The sequence below is a fragment of the Mastigoproctus giganteus genome, chromosome 10 (genome assembly GCF_048544385.1).
Source record: "Mastigoproctus giganteus isolate SK-2022 chromosome 10, ASM4854438v1, whole genome shotgun sequence".
Lineage (NCBI taxonomy): Eukaryota > Metazoa > Arthropoda > Arachnida > Uropygi > Thelyphonidae > Mastigoproctus > Mastigoproctus giganteus.
The window spans coordinates 181581866-181608145 of NC_143584.1; the positions used below are offsets into that span (position 1 = coordinate 181581866).

The following is a 26280-nucleotide window of genomic DNA, read 5'->3' on the forward strand; positions in this document are numbered from 1 at the left end:
CTTTTTTTTAAATGTATTATTCATAACATTTAGTCCATGTGTTTAACATCCGTACCCAACGGATCAAAATTGAAAAGAGGGTAGCAATAAGAATACTACTGTACTGGATAAAAAGAGAAAAATAAATTCCACAACTACTACTTTTCACATCTGCTAAACATACAAAGGGTACTAGGAAAGTTTTGCAATACAGCTTTGTTTATTTAATTTTTTCAAAGTAATTTCCTCTACATTCAATACACCTCTCCATCCTCCGAAACCAATCTTTAAACCAGTTCTGCCAAGTTTCACTAGGGAGTAAAGCACACTCGTTGTCCCAAGCCCGTAGAAGGTCCTCATCACTGGAAAACCGCCTCCCTTTTAGCTTCATTTTCACATGCGGGAACAGTGCAAAGTCGCAGGGAGCAAGGTCTGAACTGTAGGGAGGGTGCTCGAGAAGTTTCAGTCCTGTCGTGGTCAAATATTCGGTGCAGGCTTTGGCGCGGTGAGCTGCAGCATTATCGTGATGGAGGTACCAGGTGTCCATTCTTGACTTTGGCCGCAGGTTCTTCATAGATCCAATGACTTTAGGCAGGCATTGTTCAGTGTACCACTTAGCTGTGACTGTCTTCTGCGTGTCCAAAACGACACGTTCCACAATTCCACTCGATTTGAAAAATACAGCTATCATTTTCTTCTTTACAGATCGGGATTTTCTGACAATTACGGGTGTGTCGTCATCATCAAAGACCCAAACTTTGTTTTGAGCCTTGGTCGGCAGATCGTAATAGTACAGCCAAGTCTCGTCACCTGTCACGATGTTGTTCACATACCGAGATTGTCCCTTATCAAACTTTTTTAACATCTCCCGGCACCAAGTCACACGTCGTGTCATCTGCTCTTCAGTCAGTTGATGCGACACCCAGAGAGAACAAAGTTTCTTCACGTGCAAATGATCTTGCAGAATCGAACGAATTGCTGGTGCATTTAGGCCCAAAGTATCCTCTATCTGTTGGTAGGTCACTCGCCTGTTTTCGTCAAGCATTTTCCTCACAGCAGTAACGTTTTCCTCCGTAACTGACGTTCGTGGCCTTCCCGGCCTCTCAGAATCCTCCAGAGTGAAATTTCCCCTTTGGAATTCTCTATACCACCTGAATATCGTTGTACGATGTGGACAATCATCATCTAGTGCAAGAGTCATTTCTTCTAAGCACTGGTCTATGGTTAAACCACGCACGAAATTATACCGCAAAACTGTCCTTATCTCATTTCGTGACCACGATGCCATCGCAAGCACTTTACACTCTCACTACTAATGAATAACTGAGCCCATCGACTTGGCGCGGCGGCTACTATGCACGTATGAACATGTCTCAACATGCAGCAACAAGCAGCTTCCTGTGATTCATTGTTGCGTCATATTGCAAAACTTTCCTAGTACCCTTTGTACTACTCTCCAATAATAAATACTGGAGAACTTCAGATAACTGTAGAAAAAAATTTTACTCCTCAGTAATATGATAGTGTATGTTCAGAAAACAGTCAATAGTGGAATTATTTAATTTTCACATTTTTTGTATGCAGGGTGTCTCAAAAATATTGGTACAAACGTTTAGGGAAGGTAGGTAACATCTAAAGGAATGTGAATCCAATAGGAACCCATAACCATAGTAGCAGAGGCACGAGAAGCAGAAATGACAAGACAGTAATTAGTGGCAAACATTTATTTGACATAATATTAACAATGGAGTACGAGATGGATGCATTTCATGATGTTACAACAGATGCTCGAAGGTTCCACCATGAGATGCGATGCATGCGTGACACCGACGCAGCATGGATTTGCGGATACGGTCGAACACACCTGGAGTTTCTTTGACAGTAGCAGCAGCGCAGACGAGTCTCGCCACGAGATCCATTTCCATAACCACAGGCGATTCATACACGATAGATTTGAGGGGACCCCCACAGAAAGAAATCAAGGCTCGATACATCAGGTGAGCGTGGGGGGCCAGGCAACGGGTCCACCACGGCCAATCCATCGACGCCCGAAACGCCTGTTCAAATGGTCACGAACACACCTTCCATAATGGGCAGGCGCCCCGTCATGTTGAAACCAAATGTTGCGTCTCACATTTGCTGGAACATCGTCAAGTAACCCTGGTAGAACTTGTTCAAGAAAGATACGATATTTAGCGGAGTTCATGCGGGATGGTAACAGGTATGGGCCCACTAAGCAGTCACCGACCATACCTGGCCACACATTTATTGCGAAGCGATGTTGTGCCGCATGGGGGCGCAAACCGTGTGGGTTGTCGTGAGCCCACACATGAGCATTGTGCTGATTGAGTAAGCCTTCCCGAGTGAAATAAGCTTCATCCATGAACAAAACATAGGCTGGAAAATTCAAGTTTTGTTGAACGCTTTCTTGGAGAAACCACTGCGCAAAAGCCACACGTGCAGGATGATCTTGGGGGAGTAGCAACTGAACCCTTTGGAGATGAAAGGGGTGTAAGCAATCGTCCTGCCAGACATGCTGTACACTGCAATGAGACACTCCTAAGGCAGAGGCAACGGTACGTGTGCTGGTAGTAGGATTATTCTGGACGGCATTTAACACATTTTCCTCCATGGTGGGAGTTCGCGTCGAACGTGGTCTGCCTCCACTACTCCTGTTAGCTCTAATTTTGATGCACACGCGCAAACAAACGGTGGTCCGGTACATGTCTGTCTGGAAAGCGTTCTCCATAAATTCGTTGAGTGGCTCGTTCATTACCCTCTGCTAATCCATATACTAGGTGGATGTCTGCCAGCTCACAGTTCGTATATCGATGCATGCTCTTCGTGCGGCGACTACTGCTCGAATGAGTAAACCAGAAATTTTCCCTCTCGCGAACTGATGAACAGCGCCGTCTACCGACTTCCGGTGACGTCTCCGGTTATGGGTTCCTATGCGATTCACATTCCTTTAGATGTTACCTACCTCCCCTAAACGTTTGTACCAATATTTTTGAGACACCCTGTATAAAAATGAAATGATGGTATGGGCAGGGGCGACTCGTTGGTGGGCACTGCAGAACTTTTAAATATACAGTTAACAGAGTTGTATGAAATTTTGTGAAGAACAATGCAACACAATGAATAATTTTATTAACAGGTCCCGCATATAGTATACGTATTCTCTATTTCCAATAATAAAATTAATAATAAAATAAGTGCTTTATTTAATACAAGTATTAAACAGAGCCCAGGCCCAACCATAGCCTAAGGCCTTTGGTTCATGGGAAAACAACTATTTCCAATAATCATTTCAATAACAAACGAATAAAAACACGAAATAGTTTTAAACTTCCAAGTTACTGAAGGCGGAACTGTTCGCTAGACAGTTCCACATTTTGCTCCTAGTAGTTGAGTCAATGCCTGGTCGGTAAGTGTCCAGTTAATGTTTTGTAGTAGTTTTTAACTTAAAATTTAATTTTTTAACATACTATCTATGTTTCCATATCTTATAACAAAGGCAATTTAATATAACTTTAAGAAGCAGCACCCCATACATTAGTCACGAGCCGCCACTGGGTACGGGAAGGCGTAGATTTCCTAATAATCTAAATTTAGTCCCTCGAGATGAAGTAAAAGAACTTAGTAATGTCCTATAAGGAATGGACATTTCAGAGGTACTGAAATTGCCATTCATTCTCATGTCCCTGTGGGAAACCATATACAATTTCATTAAACATCGGTAAACGTTTTAGGAAAAATACTATTTCTTTATTGTATTGCAGTTTAATGGCACACAGACACAAACAGTGGGTAAGGTGATATCTTACAACGCTACACGATTGATTTTTTTTTTTTTTTTTAATTATTCCTGAACTAAGACAATTAAGAATTGAAGCCAATACGGTTTTTCAGCAAGATGAAGTACCTTGCCAATTCACTTGAAGTGTTCGACAATTTTTAAATGAAATCATACCAAACAGATGGACTGGCAGAAGTGGGCCAATTGCTTGGCCAGCTCGCTCATCCGATTTGTTCCCATTGGACTTTTTTCCCCCTATAGGGGCATGTTAAAATGTGCTCTTCAAAAACCCTTCTCTTTAAACATTCATTACCGGAAAACAAATGCAATTATGCAAATAGAGAAAGTGTTTATGGAATTGCAAAATTGTACTACACTTTGTATCAGTAATGGAGTTTATGTTGAATCTTAATCTTATAATTACGTATCCTAAAAACCAGAATAAATTACCTTTACAGTACATTTTACAGATTTTTTTTTATCTCATACAGGACCTAAGTTATTGCAGTTTTAAAGTGCACTAGGATTTCACAAGCACCCTGCATAACAACTGCCGAAAAATATTACTATAGATTTTTCAATATAATAGAAAACAATGACGTAATTAAGGTTAACAAATAACAATTAATGGGAACATAAATTCATGAGAAATCCAGATTACAATGGAGATAGCTTTGCACTGCCAAATGGTCGAGACGCTTCGGTTTGATACAGAAAAATCGGTCTTATCTTCGAATAAGGCAGCACAAAAAGCAGAGGCCCGTCTCCTTGTGGCTAGGACGGGTACAGGGAAGCAGTTTTCTTGATAGTAAAGTGGCCAGAAACAACACTCGGCATAATAAACAAATATATTTTATACATATTCAGCGAACGTTCAAAAGTCGCCCTACAAAAGATACATATTCCTTACACATAGCAGACCTAATTGAGGTTCATTCCAGTTCAGAAAGAAAGGATAGCCCACGTTGAGAAATCCGAATAATAGAATATATTTAAGTCGTAGTTTATTAAAACAAGGAAATTTATTTGTAAGCGAGTGGCACATTTAGATAGCATTTGGACACAAATTGACGAAAACAAAACGAAAATTTTATGAAAATGTTTATATTTAAAACAAAATGGAATGCAAATGGTTCGAATCAAATTTAATGCAAATGATTTCTGAAACAGTAACATCAGTAATACACATTAATAAAAACAAGGAAATTTATTTGCACTCCAGCGGCACAGTTTTCTTTGTGTCCTCAACGTTCTGAAATCTCGTTCCTTTAACAGCAGTTATTCTAGTTTAAAGCGAAGTTTGATATTCGTTCGATGCTATATGGCAAAATCTTGACACGTAAAGTTAACGCTACTAACGAAAGGTTTTTTTTTTGCAACCTGTCCACCCTACTGGACAATCTGTATCACCATCTGTTGGAAGTTTGAAGTATACACTCAGTTTATTTTCAAACACATCGTACACGATTGTAACAGCACAAGTCCGGAAACTTCATTGCCATACCTTATAAATATATAGAGAAACAAAGACAAAATAATACATGGGAAAGACTAATAAATATTATAAAGTTGAAATTAAAGTGAACTTAAAACCATACAGTTTTATTAACGTTCTATAAAGTTAATTTTAATAGTTATTTGAGAACTGCACAACTACTACATTTAATTTTCATCTCTCTTAATCACAGAAAAAGAGATTCATTTTAAGAGAAAAAAAAAAATGATATAATTCGCCTGAAACGCACTGCTTACATTACCTAACTTGTAATGGAAGTATATTATCGGCAGGACTGTACTTACACTTCTCGGGGCTAGAGGCGCCAAGCTCTTGCGGGACCCCTTTAAAGATACCAGAGTCAAAAAAATTGCATATATAAATATAAATCAGAAAAAGAAAAAAAAATATTTTCACCAATCTGTTTACACATAAACGTTGCAATAGTGCGAAATATAAAGAACAGTACTGAACTTTTTTTCGAATTTTATCTTTTTCTCGTTGCCTTTGTTTAGGGGCTCCAGATTTATATTTTCGCTGCATTATTAACTGCTAAAGTAAACTAAATTTCACACTTTTTTGGACCTCAGCTTATATAGATTCTGAAATCTACGGGTGGTACAATTAAAATAGTTTCCGTAAAACGAAGAAAATTGCCATATAAACGAACGGATTTCGAGAAAACTGACTGGGTACGCTTTGTTCGCACCTTTGGCCTTTAGGCAATACAGCTACTGCTACAGGCCGCCGTAGCCTAGTGGTCAGGCGCGCGGGTGCATAAGTACACGTGCCTTGAGTGACCGGGGTTCAAGCCCGTGACTACTGAATACGGTGCTGTTTCTTGTATTCTGTCAACTCCTCTGACCGTTTGGTCGTCCCGGAGTATAAACAGAAAATTTATTTATTTTATTTATAGAATGCACAAATTAAAAACTAAAGGGACATTCCACAATTTAGTGGTGTCCGTTACACATTTACAACCGACTCCCGCATACTGTACCGAGAAGTCGCGCTGGTCAACTGCTTTCTTGTGGTCATAGTCATTGGAAACGATTAAGGCATATTCCCGACAGGGATAATACGCCGTGGTCAACCTGAGTTCTACTATTACACGGTGTACTTATACCCTGTTAGAGAATTAGGACAGTGATTTTCCTTTATTCTGGAAATTAATCTGTTCTTTCAGAGAAATAAGTCATCCACACTTTTCAGTAAATTTCACCTCTCTGTTAACATGGTAGGTAAAAGTGGAGCCCTAGTTTAGATCAGGGCGTCAAAATAAAAATAAATAAATCGCTTCAGAAATTTGAGATTACAGAGGCCATGCGAGACCCCCTCCTCTATGGGGAGGCCTGAGGCTAGAGCCTCATACGCCTGTTCATAAGTATAGCTCCGATTATCGGATGCTTAGGCATCGTGGAAAAGTTCAATTGATATCACGTTTTCAGCATGTGTATCGTTGGTCCCCGGAAAGCTTTTAAGATCAATAGCCTTCCCTGCCTCTGTTAGGTAGTCGGAATTAGTAGGGTTTTACCATAACGCTCATTCTGAGGGTACATATTCATCATATCACACTAGAATGTGAATAAATTCGAATAGAAAAATAATTTGATGAAACCCAAGCAGTTGCTCTCGACATTTCAAAGGCTTCTGATCGAATTTGGCATAAAGGTCTTCTAAATAGAAAGGCTGCCGTAGCCTAGTGGTCAGGCGCGCGGGTGCATAAGTACACGTGCCTTGAGTGACCGGGGTTCAAGCCCGTGACTGCTGAATACAGTGCTGTTTCTTGTATTCTGTGTATCTTGTAAACTCCTCTGACCGTTTGGTCGTCCCGGAGTATAAACAGAATATTTATTTATTTATTTAAATAAGCTCCCATCTTATTATGGCTTGCCGACTGTTTTCTGTAACTGGGTATTCAATTTCCCTCAAACAGCTCACTGCAGGAGATGGTAGACTGCTTTTTGTCTTCTAACTTCCCTATTAATGCTGGTGTTCCCAACGTTCAGTTCTTTCTACCACTGTTTTTCTCTTAGATATTAATGACTTTCCATTGACCAGAAAGCCTATTCATAGTTTTGCCGATGATAGCACATTGCATTCCACCTAGTTTGAGAAACCTTTCCCTGCGCAAACAGCTTTAACTTCTCTAATATCCACTACCAATTCTGAAAAGGTGATCTCCAGGTAATTCTCCAACAGGAGAAAGATAACTTAGTTAATTTCAATCCTAATAAAACTCAGCCCTGTCTTATATCTTGCAAAAACGATTCTTTTGCTCCTATGCTTATCTTCGATGCCACTCAGATTTCTAGACAGGACAAAGGAATTAAAGTAATATATACCCTGACTTTTAATCTCTCTTGACGTAAGCACTTCGCAGATATCGTTTACTCTGCATCAAGAAACTTTTCCATGTTCTTTACTCTGAAGAATCCTCCTTGACACCGATCACACGGTTTCGACCAGTATAAAGCAGCATGTTCTTGTTTAATTCTGGGTTTTTGACCTTGGTTACTCGTTATGAATCAAATAAAAATCTCCAATGCCAATAAAAATCATATTTACGGAATTATTGTACACACATCGTAAGGATTAACTTTATTTTCTTAAGAGTGACTATCTACATCATTGATACTTCCCCTTGAGGGACTGCTTTTCAAGTTATTAAAATAGACGTAGCGATAACTGTTATCGAAAATTAACTTTACAAAGTACAACGTTGTCAATACCAGTCAAGGTTCTGCACCAATTATACGACTGGGTTGATTATTACTTCTAAAGCAAATTTCTCCTTTCCTATTTACAATTGCAAGATCCCAAATGAATGACGTCCCTTATTTTAAGTGCAATATTTGTCTCAGTATCCTGGCCCAGCTATACAGGAACGATTCACCTCACCTCATCCACTTTTTGTAATCCATTAATTTCGAAGAACAGAACGTCCGTCTAAGAAGCAGTTTTGCTACGTATTAAACCACACACACAACTTCAGAACGCCTAATGAACTGACACAGAGCAGCAATTAAAATATGAAGCTGCATGATGTAACAAATGTGACTAGTTGGGAGTGAAAAGAAGTTCACGTCAGTGCCAATCACAACTTCTACGCCAGGATAACAACAACGAATATAGGGGGTCCTTAAATGATCCTTAATTGTAATATTTTATTTCTCTCAGCACATTTAAAAAGCGCCGGTTGAAATATTGTATATTTCAACCGGTTGGAAACCAATTCGGCACTTAGGTACATTCATTAAGATAAGTAGAGTTACATTTCTCAGTGTTGTTAAATGGCAAATGCATTGTACTGCATTTGGGCAGAAGCAATCCCAAATTAACGTACCAACTGTGGTACTACACTCAGGTAGTGAAAATGAAAGACCTGTGAGTAATTGTGCAGTCAGATATGAAGTTCTCTGAGCAGTGTAGACCGTCATGACAGCTGATAGTGTTTTTTTTTTTTTTTTTTTTAAATACAGGAATTATGCTAGCAGGTATAAGGAGGTGATTATCCCATTGTATATAAGGGCAAATGTCAGGCCGCATCTTGATTACTGCAGACAGGTCTGGAGGCCTCATTTTAGGAAGGATACAGATCTGCTAGAAAAGGTGCACAGAAGGGCAAAAGAGTGGTGAAGGGAACGAAAGGGTGGTCTTGCCAAGAAAAGCTTCAGTTGTGAAAATTGCAGCGTCTGGGGACTAGGCCCGCGAGGTGATCTGATTGAGGTGTTTAAGCTCTGAATGGATTGAGCAAGCTGGTGGCATTATTCCTCTTGCTCAGACTATGCACATGCGCAAGAGGCTTAAATTCATGGATGGTTGCAGAATAGATGTGCGGAGGTTTGCCTTCTGCCAGCGAGTGGCTGATTGTTGGAACAAACTTCCATCTGTTGTTGTGAAATGTTGTCTCTGCAGCAAGAAGCTGTAACTTCCTGCAGCTGCAGAAAGATATTCCAAAACTGATTTACCAGTGCGACAGGGATTTTTTTTTTTTTTTTTTTCTGGTAGTTATTGGCGCATCGGCTTCTGTGGCCATAATGCACCTCCCAAGGTTTTTGCAGTACTTTGATCCAAGCCCGAGGCGGGATTTGAACCCGCGACCTTTGGGTTGCCAGGCAGGCACTTTACCCACTCGGCTAGCCAGGTCGGCGTGCGACGGGGACCCCACCACAAAATCATAATGAAGTGATTTTACCTGGAAGAAGTTCTGTTAGAGATATCTACGTCCTTCGGCTGCCAATTTTTCTTTTAATTAATTTTTTTTTTTTTTTATTTATTTTTATTTATTTTATTTATTTTTTTTTAATTAATTAATTATTATTATTTTTTCTTTTAATTAATTTTATTTTATTTTTTTTTTTATTTATTTATTTATTTTTATTTTTTTATTTTTTTTTTTTTTAACTTGGTCTCCGCTCAGGAAGCTGAGGCGACCCTGACGGAGACTTGCCAGAGAACTATGGGCAGCCTGGCTACCTCCTAGTGGTGTGTGCGGGCAACGTGGGGTTCCATCAGGGGCCCTGCGGCCAAATGCCAGGACATACAACAGAACCCAACACAAAACCACACATTCAACACACAACACTTTTTCTGGCATTTACAGTGTTCTGTATTTCTTCACAGTGTACATATGGCGCAGATGTGGGAAACCACAGGTGGCGCCCGACCCTAACACTATGCACACTATATGCCAACGATACTATATAAGCTCGAGACATAGATCACTGAGGCCAGTGCGAAAACTGACAGCGTTTTCTCAAAAGAAAAGAAAAGAAAAGAAAAAAAAAAAAGTGCAGGGGATTGAATATCAGTTAGACATTTTTCGCGTCCCAGTGCGCTCACGCTTTTGAAATACTTTTGTATTTCTTAGCTGTATTTTAAACGTACGCCGAGGAATAACCATTAAGCTTGTAAATATTATTTACAGATACCCTATAGTACATTATTCAACACTGATAGAATCTTCGAACATAAATATAAATGGGCTCTGATATTAGGGGAATTTCAGAAGTTCACTGTATGCTAACGCGCGATTATTTTCGCAAGTGAACCTCCGTTAGGTGTGCGGCCTGTATTGACCGTTTACATGAAAATCTGCCTGGAAAAGTTCATTCAAGATCCCAGTAGCATCGTATTCACTTTTCCGATATATAACAAAAGTCCCACTGATATAATTCCTTCTTCCATTACCGAGAGCTGGCGTCTAGATGCGGCCGCTTCTAGGCTTTCATCTTAACAAGGTCCTAGACAGGGAATCCAGTAATATCCTCGTAATAAAAAATTGGAAGTAGAGTTGTGTGAAAAATGTCAAATGCCACATCAGAAGTATCAGAAGAGTGCCTTAACAGTGACGGTACTGATATGATGAGTGTAGAATCCATGTTGAACCGGGGGCGGGGGGGAATATGGACGCCCAGCTCCTTGAGAGCAATGGTTTTCAGAACGGGGGGGGAGAGTCTAAATCAAAATCAGTTCGCTCTTTCCTTCTGTGTATTTAATCGATGTATGCGCCCAACCATTCTGTGGTCATTCATCCCTTTCTATTTTTAGATGGTATTATATTTTTAATGGTATTCATTAAAATCTGTTTTACTGTAGAGCGATTTTTTTTTTTTTTTCCTTACTTCATTTGGACAGAAATCCATTTTCTTCCTTTTTTTATATCTGAAGAAAATTTGTTGTTAAACAGTCATTTTTCATCTACTTTTTTATTCAAATAAAGAGGAAAGTTACACATATGCCAGGCTGGCAGAAAAATAACCAGCAATACACTTGGAGGAAACAGGGATAAAATAACACTAACTTCGTCCGTTTTACACCAACTTGTTCACTGAAATTTGCACTAACACGGGAATTTATATGAAAATTGAAACTTAAGGTTGCTACGCCGATTTCGAAATTATAATATTAGTTTTATATATAAAAATAAGCATCTTCCACTAATTAGGAAAAAGGAAAATACGTTTTTAACTTAAGAATATTTTAATTTACTCAAAGTTTAATAATTAATTAGCGGAATTCACTCACGGACTGCTTACCACTGTCTTCTATTACAAATTTAGACCAAATCTGCTCATACATATCACCTTATTTATGAACTTAATAGCAAGCAGTTAATGTGTTAAAAGACCGTCAAATGAATTATTTTTCAGTTGGTTAACTTAAAAAATTAAATTATCAATAACGTTAATCACCATCAACCACTCTTCGAAGTGATTTTTAAAAAACTTACCTCCTCTCTACGGTCATTCTTACTGTACGTTTGTCTGGAAGAATCACATCTAACTCCATGCAACCTTCCAGGAGTTCGTTAATGGCGCTTTCGTCTCCAGTCGTTTGAGAAGCGGGCATCACTGCAGCTCCTTCATGTACAACACTCCCATTTGTGGAGGATGGAGCCATTTTAACAGGAGGTGGAGGTGCCGTCTTCTTCATCTTAGTACTAGAATAGAGAAAAACTATAATGAAATATATAACCAGTAATGATGACCTTAAAACAGTGTATGGAGACTAAGTAAACTGGCATTTCTCGCAGAAGCCTAGATTAAGTTTCAAGCCACACAATAGGAACGACTGTTCCTATTACGTGGCATAGAAGTATGTAGAGAAAGTGATGATTATGTAAACTCGAACAATGTAACAGATTACAAGAGCTGAATGAATAATCAAAATTGAACAGTACAGGAGGATACGAAAATTCGGCACAAGCAACGATACTCTTTTTCTCAAGATTCTGAATAGAAGTATCCACACAAGCTGAAAGTGGTTCAGAGAAACTCCATTCTAATAGGGCACTATCTCTGGGCAGTAGCGGGTTTGGTTCTCTGTCACACAGGAACCTCGCGGTAGCACAGTAGATAGCACTGCTGATTTGGATTGGAATCCCCAGGAGCCCTTAGGTTTTCCTCCAGAAGACCATAGGGGCTGTTTTGAGCGGCGCTTCAGCATGTCCCCCCCCATCACGGAAGCTAGTTTCTCATCCCACAACACAAGCGAGCTGGCAATATAATACAAGCACTATATACCAACGCCTCATAATTTCAGCTGCCAAAGCACATATTCTAATCCTTCACTTGCCAATAGTCTGATCAAGACTAATCTCATCAACGGAATTTATAAACCGCCACGGAGAAGAGATGCTTTTTTTTTTTCTTTCGTCTTTTTTTGGCCGATGCTGCATAAGCTCATACACTTGCTTTCTTGCATCACATACCACTACTACTACTTCTTGATATGCTGAAGATTTGAATACGTTAATCGCAAAAGCACAACATGATTTGAATTATAAACTAACACTCAGCTAAAATGAAGTCTGCAATGAACACTTGCGCCAAGTGACGAAATGGAAATGACTTGATATAGCTCAGATTCATCTCAGGAGACTATTCGAATTAATCTGAACAGGCGTGATCCAACCTTAATAACCTTGGTACGCTTTAAAGATTCCTTTGATCTTGAATCCAGAGAGCTATACAATAACATTTGTGATTAACGTCTTACTAAGGACCTGGGTCTACATTCCACTCTAATAGGAAATAAATCAGTCCTCTGGGACTCAGATGTTTATTTCCAATCTTTTTGCCTTCAGGGAGATTACTACAAAGTGATTACCTGACCAGCTGTATATTCAGTCTACCGTTAGTTTGGTTCAGCTTTATTTAGGCTTCTGACTTATTAGAAAAACAAGTATTAGTTTTCTCCGTTATATTTCTAAAAATAAGGTAATAAATCAAATACATCTATTGGTTATGGTTGGAAACTTTTGGTAGTTTTGAGACATTCATCAATTTGTACAAAAAACACAATTTATGGAATGTCTTATGCTATTTATAAGTCTTCAAGATTACTTCAGTAGTCTTGAACATAACATACATACAAATTACTTGTTTATAATTATGATTTTTAGGTGGTATAACTGTAAATTAAGCTACTTTAGGTAGTCAGATCCTCATGTCTAGCTAAGCCATTACAAATTATTTATTATTTTCGGTAAAGTATGGGTTTACGTTCTGACAAGCAGTCGAAGAGCCGCAAATAGAATACCTAATAAGTTACCACCCACCTCAGATAGAAAGATCTATCTTTATTACCTTATCTTTCTTCCTGCTATCCTCCTTGCAGCTTTACAAATATAGTTATGCTTTACATCGAAGTCAACGTGATGGAAAAATCCCCCTCCTCCAAATATTATTCGTGATATGTGTGTGTTATGGAGGTTTATCGGCGCATAAGCTGCTGTGGCTATAATGCGCCTCATATTCGTGATATGTTCTCAGACACGTGATATCTCATGAAGTAGATGCAATGTAAAATTCACGCTTTAAATCAAACTTGAGTTAGAATCTCCTGTCATCAACAACGGTCATGCTACCACTAATACCCTTTTGGAACTAATTGTCAAGAACTATAAAACTTATGGCACGCGAAAATATTTTTGTTTCAGCTCATTTTTGGCGTGCAGGCCAAAAAAAAGTTAGCCATCACTGTCCTAAACCATAAATAAATTACAGTATAACAGCAACGCCACATACGACTTATTTCATAGTGTTTCAAAATCATTAGTTTTAATGTATGTGCAGCACACGGAGGTGGCGCTGTCTGACAGTTCCTTGAGTTGAAATAAGCGACTATTGAGATGATCCACTGAATATAATATTGAGGGCAACGCAGAATTTCATCACTCCCCGGGGAACGTTGCAAAACGACTTCTGCGAATTTCCTCATCTGAAAATATGTACCAAACATCCTATCCACGCGACCAAGATTAATCATGGTTGAATTACGACTTGGTCGTTTACTAATTATGCTTTTCTGTTCGTTTAAGTCGTTTTACTTGACATTGAGAAATAACCATCTGCAGTGTTAGGAAAACAGCAAAGCATAAAAAAAAGAAAGAAAAAAGCCCCGTCAAGGTTAGAATGTTCGCTACGAAAATACCAAATCACGTAGCAAGAGATACGACTTCACGGTTCAGTGCTGGAATTCCATTTCTCAGTTATGTACCGAAATCGAGTCTACAATTTTATGCCAGAAATTACATGGCTTAAGTGGGTGGGCGGGTCCCGTACAGATCCAGGGAAGGTCAAAGAGGCACCCAGGGAATTTAGACTCCGGGTTTGTGACATCGAAGATAGGATGAGATGCTAGAGTTCAAGAGGGCTACCAATTTTAAACCTAAAATAACTGTTTATAAGAAACTTACTGCACGTTTGAAAATACGCTACCAAACTGTCAAGCCCAAAGCGCATTCTTCGTTCATTGCAAGAAAGTTCAACAAACGGGGCATTCTTCGTTCATTGCAAGAAAGTTCAACAAACGGGGCATTCTTCGTTCATTGCAAGAAAGTTCAACAAACGGGGCATTCTTACTTTTGATACTATCAATTCTTGTGCACTACCCACGCTAATCTGAATGAATTAGGCCTAGCGCTTTGACCTACTTTCATTAAAGCAACCATTTAGATATTTTCTTTCATTTGTAAAAAAAAAAATAATAATAAATAAATATAACAAAATAAGGTAATGAAATTCAGAGACAATAGCTGCTCTGAGATAATGGAAAAACTTTTATTTATGTTAACCTTAATTACGAGACATTGTGGTTAGCAGCGCTTAGCTATTTCATTAAACAAATGATTGCGAAGTCTTAAGAACTCTGGCAAATGAAATTAATTTTGGATAATCATGACATTATCTACGAAATTACAAAAGTTAAAATATTCCGTTTTTTCTTAGTTTCTTGATTGAGAGTCACGCTTTTCGTTAATAAAAATTCCATGTTTTCTTTTTTAATAACATTACTAGAACAACGGATGTAGTTAGTTTCAGTAATTTTATTCCAAGTGAAAAACACGTATATGCATAGCCATGAAGTGGATTAAAATACTGATGTCAGTCTTAATATTACATTTCACAAGAGAATTTAAAAAGTCAGAATAATAAATTAAGTTCAATTATTTTGACTTTTTCGATGAAAAAAATTCATTAAAGCTGCAATGGAATTTTTTAAAACCCATGTAATTCTTAAGTTTCAGATTAAACGTGAACGCAAAATCTGTCAACAACGGCAAATTTTTTCTGCTTATAGGAGAAAGTCAACTCACCATTCCAGTCTCTCCCTCTCTCCCCTTCAACGATACCCTTAAGTGTCCGACCATAAACTGTGTTTCCCTCCTCACTTGCTTTTTTTTTTTTTCCGTCAATGACTTAGTATCCAATAGCACCTCAGAAACGCACACCAGCGAAACGTACACATTACGAACCCGGTCAATACAAAAACGCGAACTCGATTAGCGAGCTGAATTCACATCACCGTGACTTCACCTCAACAAGGGATGATCATCGTTTCCTACTATCGTCCCACCTCGCTGTAGAAAAAAGGAAAATGTGACCTTGACCTTCGACAGTTGCGTTGTGTGTATCGCGAGGTGGAGAGGGGAATAAGGCCACAGTAAAACCTGTTTCTGGAAGGATGACAGGTGTAGCCGGCTCTCACTGGTTGATAGGAATCTGGAGTATCCGCACAGGATGGGATGGGGTTTGAAATAAACCGTAGTATCCATTAACAAACGGACCGCTATACATATTTCGGGGGGGGGATAGATAATTTCAGGTCATTAAAGCCATTACGATGTTGATATGACCACCAAGAACAAGCATTTTGTTACAAAGGTTTTTAAGCTGGTAGTGCACGTTTGCTTATCACTGAATTAGATGTTTTCTCTACTCAACCTATCTCGCCTCAGTCTCAACTTCAAGTTAATGAATAATGTTTCCTTGATATCAGCTGTTTGCCACCATCATAAGCACTTAATTTATAGGATCTCATTAAATTTAGCCGAACTCTCAAAAGTAACTGCGTTAAATTTTGTATATTTCTTCAGACATCGTAATAAGTCACTTGAACCAGAGGATTCTGAACGTTTCACTTTGAGCACTGTTAGTACAAATGGTTTCACCTATCTTTCCCCTCTACTTTTAGTTTTCAACTGAAACATTTTACAAGGACGTAGCTTTCATCTGGCCTACATTACTCACTGGTTCATCCTCCAATTTGGTTTGACAACTTACTGATAAAGTTCTGAAAGTAGGTTACAATCAGATATTGTCGGTGTTGTTTTGCTGAATCCTTGGCCACAGTCGACTGACTTCTTAAGTCATTCATTTGCCCCAAATTCCATAATCATATCATAAAATAATGGCTGTTGGATACGCACCTGGTTTAAACAATATATTATTGTGCTTCGGAGTTACCAAATAATTAATATAGAGATGCTCGTAGTAGAGTTATAAATACAGTGCATTATACAGAAAAAAAAAATAATTTAACAGAATTTCTTTTTGATACGAGAACCCCAACTGCCACCTTTTCAAATTCTGACCCGGTGATGATGGAAGGGGGTGGAACAATCCTGAATGAAAAAAAGAAATTACTTGAACAGATTTGATTTCCATTTTAGGACCTTATCAGCACCATAGTTCAAAATATTGTGGTATATCACTGGTTTTCTTTCAACTGGGGTGCCGCAACAACATTCCAGGGATGCCACGTAATTTGGGTTTAAGTTACTTAAACTTATTTTTAAAAAAAAAAAATTGTTTATTTCATTATAAGAGGGTGTACGGTATCTTTTTAATTTTGTGGTAATCTATAATTGATGTTACTTAGTACCTCTATATATTTTTTAATATTATATATATATATATATATACACAGAGAGAGAGAGAGAGAGAGAGAGAGAATTTAACAAACTGTATTACTAATCTCACGTGGTATAAGAGTGGTTATTAAATATAGTAATAATCTTAATAGAATTGCCATGTTGTTTTAAAACTCCTCTACTTAGCATACACCTTTTTTTCTTGTAAACATTTGAATGCATGCATAAAAACTTCTTTTAGTAGTATGTGCTTCACTCTTCTATAGATTTCTGAAATTCATACAGGATCGCTTAAAAAAAACATTTCTGAGAGCCGCTGGATCTCATGCATACAGTCTTATAAGGAAGGAGTTCTCTATAAATAAACTACTCTCGTCATATGTGGATAACTTTAAAATCGAATACAAAGCATTCTCTTTTCATACCAGATACTCTATTAAAATTAAAAAAATAAATACATAACATTTTAAGGTAATAAATAAGAACATTTCTTTGAGAGAACATGGCCAAAAGAGAACAGCGATAACCCTAGCAATAGCTGAACTCCAAATTACTGAGTAAGTTCAATGGGTTCGGATTACCTGTATTTTTGTGGATACATGACTACGCATTTCCATCAGGTACTCACGTTGACTGTTAATATCTTGTCAGCAAAATTAACGCTTATAAAGGCGGGATAAAAATAACTTCAAACACAGTGATTTTGTGAAAAATTCGTAAAATCAACATTTTACGTAGGTGTGTTTCAAGGCCTTTAAAATTTACTTAGGTAGACCGTTCAGTCTTGTATGCATTAGTACAATTTAACACCGAAGAAATTTATTCAGGAGCGGGGGAGGTTGATATCAACATCATAAATGTGTAGGGGTGTTACAACGACAATACACTGGGAAAAATATCTCGAAATACAAGTTATTAATATATAATTACAAATTTCTTTTTCGAACAATAACATTTTCCTCCCACCAGAGCATTGTGTCACATTTCCTTGGCGATCTTCCAAATATCTCAATACCAAAGAAAATGTCTACCTTTGCTTATTAAATATGCTATACACGTTAAACACACTGCTGCACGCAAGATAAGCTGGTGCACATTCAGTATTCGTGAATGTTTAGATAAGATTTTCAGTTGTCCTCTCTACTAGGAGTAATTCATTTAAAATGCAAGTATGACGTCACTGGGAACATACCACTGCAATGGCTGTAGCCTCTGACTCCGAAGTCCCTTTTGGAAGCGAATTTATTACATAAATGTAAAATAACGCAGTACTTTAGTTTTTGCAATTTCGAAATGCAAATAAAAAGCAGTAGATAATTATCATTAATTCAATGGACAATTTGTGAAAAAACATGGCTGCCATACATTGAATTCAACCAATAATAAAATACGACGTTTCTAACTATTGTGCTTCGTTCCATTGCGCAAATATTTCCATTATGGCAACTACTGAATATAAACCAGGTGCGAAGTTAAAAACGTACGAACAATGACAAACCAAAGGGAACACACAAAAATATTATCATAATGACTGAACATAGATTAGGATGACACAGTTGCCTGTCTGAACTATTATGATCAACCAAGGCTAACCTAAAAATTCTGATTACGAAAATGGGCAATTGTAAAGCTCTCAGAACTGATATGCAACACATGACACATTAATAACAAAAAATGTCTGGTAGATATGACCTTATTTTCCATTACGCAAGTGAACTGACTGAAAAAGGAGACAGCTGCTAAAGTTTATGTCGCCTTCGGGACGGTGAGAAAGTTGACTATCAGCATGTAACAGTCTAACAGAACCTGACCTCGAGAATTAAGAGCCAATAATCAAAATATGGATTAGCTGAAAGGTCATTACGAGCCTATGTATCGTTTTCACAGACCGAGTGTGTTCTAAGGCTGGCTTGTTTGCAGAATGGAAAAAGACTATTCTCCTACTTGGACTGACTAACACATTACTGCTTGAACGTCATGAAGGATTCGAATCCGGTATACTCAGTCAGTTTAATATTAATCCACACGGATTAATATTATTTTAAAAAAAAAACCTTCCATGTTTAGTGTATGGACATGTGTTTTTGCAAAGGGCGGCTCCTAGAACGTGAGTTCAACTCCGCCTCGTATCTCTGTGAAGAACAGTATCACTACAAATGGGCCAGATGTGTGTGACGTCGGTTTGTGTGTATTATGTGTGTGTTCTGTTCTGGCCGCTTGGCTACCCAGAAGCATCAGTCACCTGGACAGATGATTCTGGGTACTCGTCCACACCACGGGAAGGTGGGCCAGTCCCAATGGAGCATGTACTGTCTCGATACGAGACTCTGAACCACCTGATGTTGCCAAAAGGTGGGCCAGATTTCTCTGGGGGGCCCACTCCAGAGAGGGAAAAAAATAATAAATAAATAAAATAAAAATTAAACTAAAAACAGAAACAAAATGTATTTCCCGTGGTGCAAAAAAAAAAAAAAAAATAAATAAATAAAAAATTTTAAAAAAATAATAAATAAAAAAATAAAATAATTAAATAAAATAAGAAAAATAAAATAAATTCCCTGTGATGAAAAAAAAAAAAAAGGGAGAGCTGTCTGGCACCAATGATAGTCCACATCCCAGTTGTCAGAACAGAGCACGAGTAAAAAAAAAAAAAAAAAAAATGAAGCTAAGTAAATGAAAAAAAAATAATAATAAATAATAATACTAACAGAATAATTAAATAATTTTAATCCCACAGTGAAGAGGAAGATGCAAGGCGGGGTGCCAGCAGAGAGAGAGTAAGAGAAAAAAAAAAAAAAAAAAAAAAAATGTGAGAGTGGTTATCTATCCTGCACAGAGGGAGAAAGAAGAAAAGGTGAGCCAAGGCTGCTCCTAGTTCCAGGGCAGGACCCGGAAACAGTGCAGAATGCAGGTTTGAGGAAAAATAAAAAAGAATAAATAAAAATAATAATAAAATTAAAATAAATTAAAAAATAAATAAATAATTTTAATCCCACACCCTGGCTACAGTGAAGAGAAAGATGTAAATCGGGTGCCAGCAGAGAGAGAATGAAAAAAAAAAAAAAAATGGGAGAGTGGTTATCTATCCTGCACAGAGTGGGAAAGAAGAAAAGGTGAGCCAAAGCTGCTCCTAGTTCCAGGGCAGGACCCGGAAACAATGCAGAACGGAGGTTAGGAAAAAAAAAAAAAAAAAAAAAGTCAGTAGAAGGGGTGACTTTCAGTTGGCAGTGGAATTGTTAATGATCGGCATTTCCACGTCGGTGATTGACGATCAGTGTCCTCCTCCAGGCAAATACCTCAGCTGCAAAGGTCTGGAAGGCTTCGAGGTTGTTTTGGGTACATATCAGTTGATGCAGATCTGCTGGTGGGAAGTCCTGGATCTTATTCTGGAGACGGTTTCTGATATCGTTGTAATGTACGCACTCCAGAAGCAAGTGTTTCCAACTTTCACTTTGTCCGCAAAAGCAGTAGGGAGTGTCGATGAGTCCCAGTGTATGCAGTTTCTCATTTAGAGAACCGTGTCCGGTAATGAGAAAGGATGATTCGAGGCTGAGGGAGAACCATCGGGCGTTATTTTTAGTGGTTGCGAAGGTTACCTCCGGAAGAAAACTCCGAGTTACAACCCCTACAGTAGAAGAATCCCATCTGGTCTGCCATACATTGAAGAGTTTATTGAGACATCGAGATTTCTCCTGCTTTATATCTGTAGTTAGTGAGAGTTCTATATCCAGGATCGTTGCCGGAATACCTTTTTTAATTCGATAGCAGAGCCCCTTGTAGATTGTGTAAAGGTCGAGAGGGAGGGTGCCTGCTATAACTTGGAGAGCTGCTGTAGAGACTGTACGGCAGATTCGATGGGTCGCCAGTAACATAACTCTTTGTATAGAGTTTAGCTTTTCTTTCATCTTAATGATGGGAACTCTGTGAAACCAGACCCCGGCAGCATAGGTTACTATTGGGAGAAAGACAGCTTCATAATAAAGAAGAAGGGTTCGTTTTGATAGTCCCCACTCACTTCTTGAGATCCCTATAATTGCGGCGGAGAACTTGTTGGTCTTGGAACTCAGATGCTGTAGATGGGGGAAGAAAGACAGACGGTTGTCTATTACTACTCATGTTTAGTGTATACACTCATTTTGGGAAAAATCTGTAAATACGTGATGAAGTTCTTTATATTTATTCCAATAGCTATAAAGCATTGCCTTTCGTCACTGGCAGAATGAATTAAATTTGCTTTCTAAGCAGTTTCCAATAACAGCCACTGTTTCTGCTTTTGTTAATTTTACAAATAAATAATTGATTGAATTAATTTCTTCAGATGGCCAACTAGACCTTGGATGATCCTTAGCAGATCCCCTTCTGAACTTAGCCAATCACCTTGCAGCAGCATAACTAGTGATACTTGCCCAGAAAGCTGCAATTCTTTAGGTTAATTATGAAAAAATATATATTTTATTAGGTTTACTTTTTCTTTTCTTCATAGGTTTGACAATAGTTGCTAAAGGCCAGAAATATAACCCTTCTATTTCAGCTTAGGGAACAAGGGTTACGTTAACTGACGGTGGAGATGCATAACCATCATTAAAACAAGCAACTTTAAATTTTCATAAGCGCCTTTTGCAGTCCAATGCATGACTACAGGCCTACACGGGGAAACTAGTCAAAGTCCCCACGTTAATCACACGGGTTTGAGTGGTCAAACACTGTCTATAAAAGTCTCTCCTCAGTCCATTTCCTTATTGTACGAATCTGAAAAAAATAAGATAAAATAAAATAACCGAAATAACTCAGGAGAGAAAACGCTACTAAGATGGGTGGACCCAAACTGAAAGAAGCACTTTGGAAATTCGTCCAGTCAATGAAGGGATTCGAACCAAGACCTCTCTACACATGGCGAGAAGCGGAGAAACTATCATAATATAAGGCGCATTATTTTATACAATGATTTTGTGCTTATGTATAGGGCTGTCTTCACACTACCGGAGACCTAACTCCTGTGCACAGTGGGCTCCCCTTCGGAAAAAATAGGCTATGGTATTTCTATTCGGGACCCTCTATTAACCTGAGGCCAAGGGAAAATGCTGCGTGCCTACGCGTAAATCCATTCCGGCCTACGGAAGTCTGTACGTTTGCGTGTACAAGAAAGGGGTAGCATTACTATAGGTTTTCAGCACATCGAAAATCCATTCCAAGCATTGAAGCGCTGCAAGTAATAGTAGGCAATTTACCTATCGATTTAATACCGTAGTTTCAAAGGGAACGTTGGAATATCATACAAAGAGAAATCTGAGAAAAGAGATATTAGGGATTATTGCTTGTTTTGATTCAAGTATTAAATATGGCCAACATTTTTTAGCCATAGAAAAGAGGATAACGGCAGAACATGAGATAAAGTGGCAAAACAGGCAGAATAAAGCAATGAGAGGAGGGCCAATTTATGGATATATTACCGATATATTAACGTGTTAAGCGTAGAGTAAGACTTGGGTTGAGTTTTAGTACGGTAGCATTACACCTCTAGCCTGTTGTGGCTCTTTCAGGAAGAAAATAATTGGAAATTTCTGAGACTGGATTTTGTTGTGTGTGCACAGAGAGAGAGGATTCTTTCCACTTTATTTGGTGATATCTTTTGTATAAGATATTGGCAAATTTTATGATTGAAGTTTATTTTGAGCGAGAAAGTGAGATACTGTTAGGGCCAGTAAATTTTCAGCACTTTGAATAAAAATGCAGTCCATAATAAAAGAAAAAAATTTGGTGAGGGTTAGAAGAGATATCCACCTCCCAGTGGTGGGAAAAACGGCGACTTAACATTGAACTACATGGGGTAAATGACATTGTATTTTTTCGAATTCAAGCTGCTGCTATGATTTTTACTAAATGGTTAGTTTCTTGTTTCATCAAGAACTACAAGAGCGTGTTATCCTCTGAAGAGGGTAACAACAGATCTCAGATTAATGTTATTTTCCTAGTCATTAAATCGGCATATGACAGAATATACCTGCCAGCTCTTTTTGCCATATTCAAACACTACTTCAGCTTGCCAGAAACTATAATGCAAAATTGAGTTAATCTTATTTCAAAGAGACATTGCTTACTTTCTTAAAAAACTTCCATGAAACCTTCGACGTCACAAGAGGCATTCCGTAGGGAATGCGTGCTTTCAGCGATCCTTTCTGCAGCAGTTTTGGAGCTTTAGCATATAATTCAAATTTTGTTACCAATGCCGACGACCTAAAGTTCTGTAACAAATTTTGTTACCAATGCCGACGACCTAAAGTTCCCCCCCATCTCAGGTTGTATTCTTTGTAAGTGACGCAGAGCTCTGTGGAGGCCAGAGATTTAAAGTGTGTGGAGAGTGGCTTGTTGTGTAGTGTGTTATGTTCTGCTTCTCTGACCATTTAGCCGTTGGGCCCCACCATTGCCCACACTTTGCCACGAGGAGGCAGGTTAAGGCAACCAGTAGATTATTTAAGTAGGCTCCACCACCTAATTTCTAAGGATTTCAGTGGAAAGACCTATATAAAAAAAAAAAAAAAGTGCAATGAACACTAGAATTTGGAAAGGCCGAAAGAGGTTTACGAGAAAGCAGGTGAATTTTTTGACGCCGATTTGAATTTGGCGGCATAGTTAGGGTCGGTCGGTTTAGTTAGAGTGGGGGAAAGACTGGAGAAAACAGGTAGAAGGATGGGGGCAATAGAGTTCTATGTGAACTCAAATAATCCACATCAGAACCATGTTATAAGGCTTCTAGGCAGATACTGAGACTAGAAAAGTACCTTAACCATCTGAACCCTTTAAAATCATCTCGAATAACGATTACCAAAAAAAAAAAAAAGTTACAAACGATATCCAAATCTTTGTAAGCGGTGAACGAGTACAAAGGATGATGTCTGCCTCCTTCCTAAGCAAATACCTAGGACTGGACTACTGGTTGCTAAGATGGTGAACAGGGTAGTACGCAACCCACTGTTTCCAGAACCATCCTCCAAGCAAATTTGGGCACCCCCTCCCTGGAGACGGCTGCAAGAAATACTCACCTTAGCACGACTCAAAGGAGCGAACAGATGACTGAACTGTCGCGATAAGGAAAAAATGCGATAACAGAAACCACTGCGCTGATTACAATAAACGTCGTTTTTCTATGTACTGCATTAGTATACGTGTGATCGGGATGCCATAAAAGTGATAACATTAAATGAATGAATTTCTGCGTAATGTTATCGCTTTTATGAAGCGATCACCATAAACGGCGTGCACTTTATAAAAGTTTCACGCAAATAATTTAAGTTTCGTGTAGATAAGGCAGTTTTTTGGAAACAACTTCAATGAATAAAATGAAATGAGAATATCTCCAAACCACCTTCAGCCTCTGAAATCATCTAACATATTCCAATTCTCTCCTCCCCTTCAAGTCTCTTGCCCATTATGATCCCTTCAACTGCATCTCAAACTCTCCGCTCAGTGCATGTCCAACCCAATTTTACTTTATTTTCCTTATAGCTTTTATCGCATTTTGATGTTTTCTTATAATCCTCAATATGTCTTCATTTCTAATCCTACCTGTCCATTTTTTCTCTTTCAAGCCTCGCTCAGATCTCAAAATCAAATTTTAATATCCTACTCCTTTAGTGCCAGTGTCCGATAAGCATAATGCTCCGTAAAAAAATATTTAGCTAATCTTTTTCTTAACTTAATATCAATTAGGAACAAGAAAAAAAGGAACCAAGTCTAAAAAGAGAAGAAAGGCTTGGTGTCTGCTGGGAACACCGAGTGTGCCAGATCCTTACTCACCAAGAAGAACCCTCAGGGACGAAGGCATGCATGCTCAATCCCAATAAGCGAAGCTCTGAAGTTAATTTAAGCGTATGGTCAAAACGTAATAACAGTTTCTTTTTATTTCTAGAAAAGAAATTAAAATTTAGTTTATTTTTAATTTTGAGATTTCACTTTTTCTATTTTTGAAAACAAATATACTTTGATTTATCTTAACATTTAGAAAAAAAAATAATTTTGTTTATACTATGGGATGATCACATAAGGTCAGAACAAGTATTCAAGTATTTGTGTTTGTTAGGCGGGATCCAGGGTTTCCCCTATACACCGCAGTGTACTCTAAAAGCATATCGCTGAGCCGGCAGAAAAAAAAAAAAAAAAAAACTTTTCAAGGAAAGAACAACTAATAAAATGTTTGAACCCGTTACTGTGTGTAAGTGTGTGTTCTGTTGTATGTTGTGTGCCGGCTCCTGGCATTTCGCAGTCTGGGGGCAGAAGCAATTTCCTTCTACCCCCAGACTCCCGTCCCTAGCCACGTGGAGGCAGCCAGGAACAACTATACTTCATACTGATGCAAAACATCAAGAATAAATGGGAAGGACTTAGTAGGAAAATAGTTAGAAGAAAGAAACGGAAGAAATAGGTTAGAAAAGGAAACAGAAGAGGAAAAAAGAATTTCCTCAACACTAGTGGCAAATAATTAAAAACATTTCAACAAATATTGCTTTAAAACTCTTACTATTACAAAATATTATTTATATTTTGTTATATAAAATCTTCCAATTGAAAGCAAAAATAAGTAAGTATATTCAACTACAGTTAAGTTAAATTTGATTCAATAACACCAATTAACTTATTACAACAAAATTCAGCAACTATTGGAACAACACTTAAGTAAATAATTACATTTACCATTTAACTTAATGAATCAACCACCAGCCCGAATGGGGCTGAAATTTACAAAATCTCAATTTCTGAGAAGAGATATACATATATACAAAACTAGAAAACAAACACAGAACAGACTCAAAAACCCAAAAACAAAACCAGGTAATAACTGTAAGTTACAATATAATACAAAAGTTCTAGAAGAGTTAAAACTTTGTTACATATTTACATTTAACTACGAGCTAAGACATCTCATTTACAACAGAAGTACAAGAAGAAAGACTCCACCCTAACCAGGGCAAAACAAAAACTGTGCATTATTATACCTAAAACACAAGAGTTAGATTCCTAATGGTGTCGATGTTATCTAAGAACTATCTGACATTAAGATTTTCCGACGTTTGAAAACCTTATCCGCAAAAGTTGAAAAAGCCCCAAACAATTCCAAAGAGGAAACCAAAAGAGGAAACTCAGAAACATCAAACACGTTTGTTATTAATTGAAAAGGAAGCCGTAAATCAACATATAAAGGACAGTCTAATATTATGTGTGGAACTGTTTCCAATTCACCACACAAACAGTTTGGAGAGTTAGCAAGACCGAAATGAAAAAGCTTAAAATTAATGCTACCGTGCCCAGAAAGAAGAAAGGTGAGATATAGACCTGGCGTAAACCAGGGAA

General features: G+C 38.0%; 1 protein-coding gene across 5 annotated transcripts in view; it reads right to left on the minus strand.

The window, feature by feature from the left end:
- LOC150079593 (uncharacterized) overlaps window positions 1-26280 on the minus strand; it is a 282770-nt gene that overhangs the window by 95041 nt on the left and 161449 nt on the right. For all 5 annotated transcript variants that reach the window (XM_090382783.1, XM_090382784.1, XM_090382787.1 and 2 more), the window contains exon 2: window positions 11509-11718. In XM_090382783.1, coding sequence (XP_090238909.1) covers window positions 11509-11718 — 210 coding nt within the window. The remainder of the gene's footprint in view (window positions 1-11508; window positions 11719-26280) is intronic.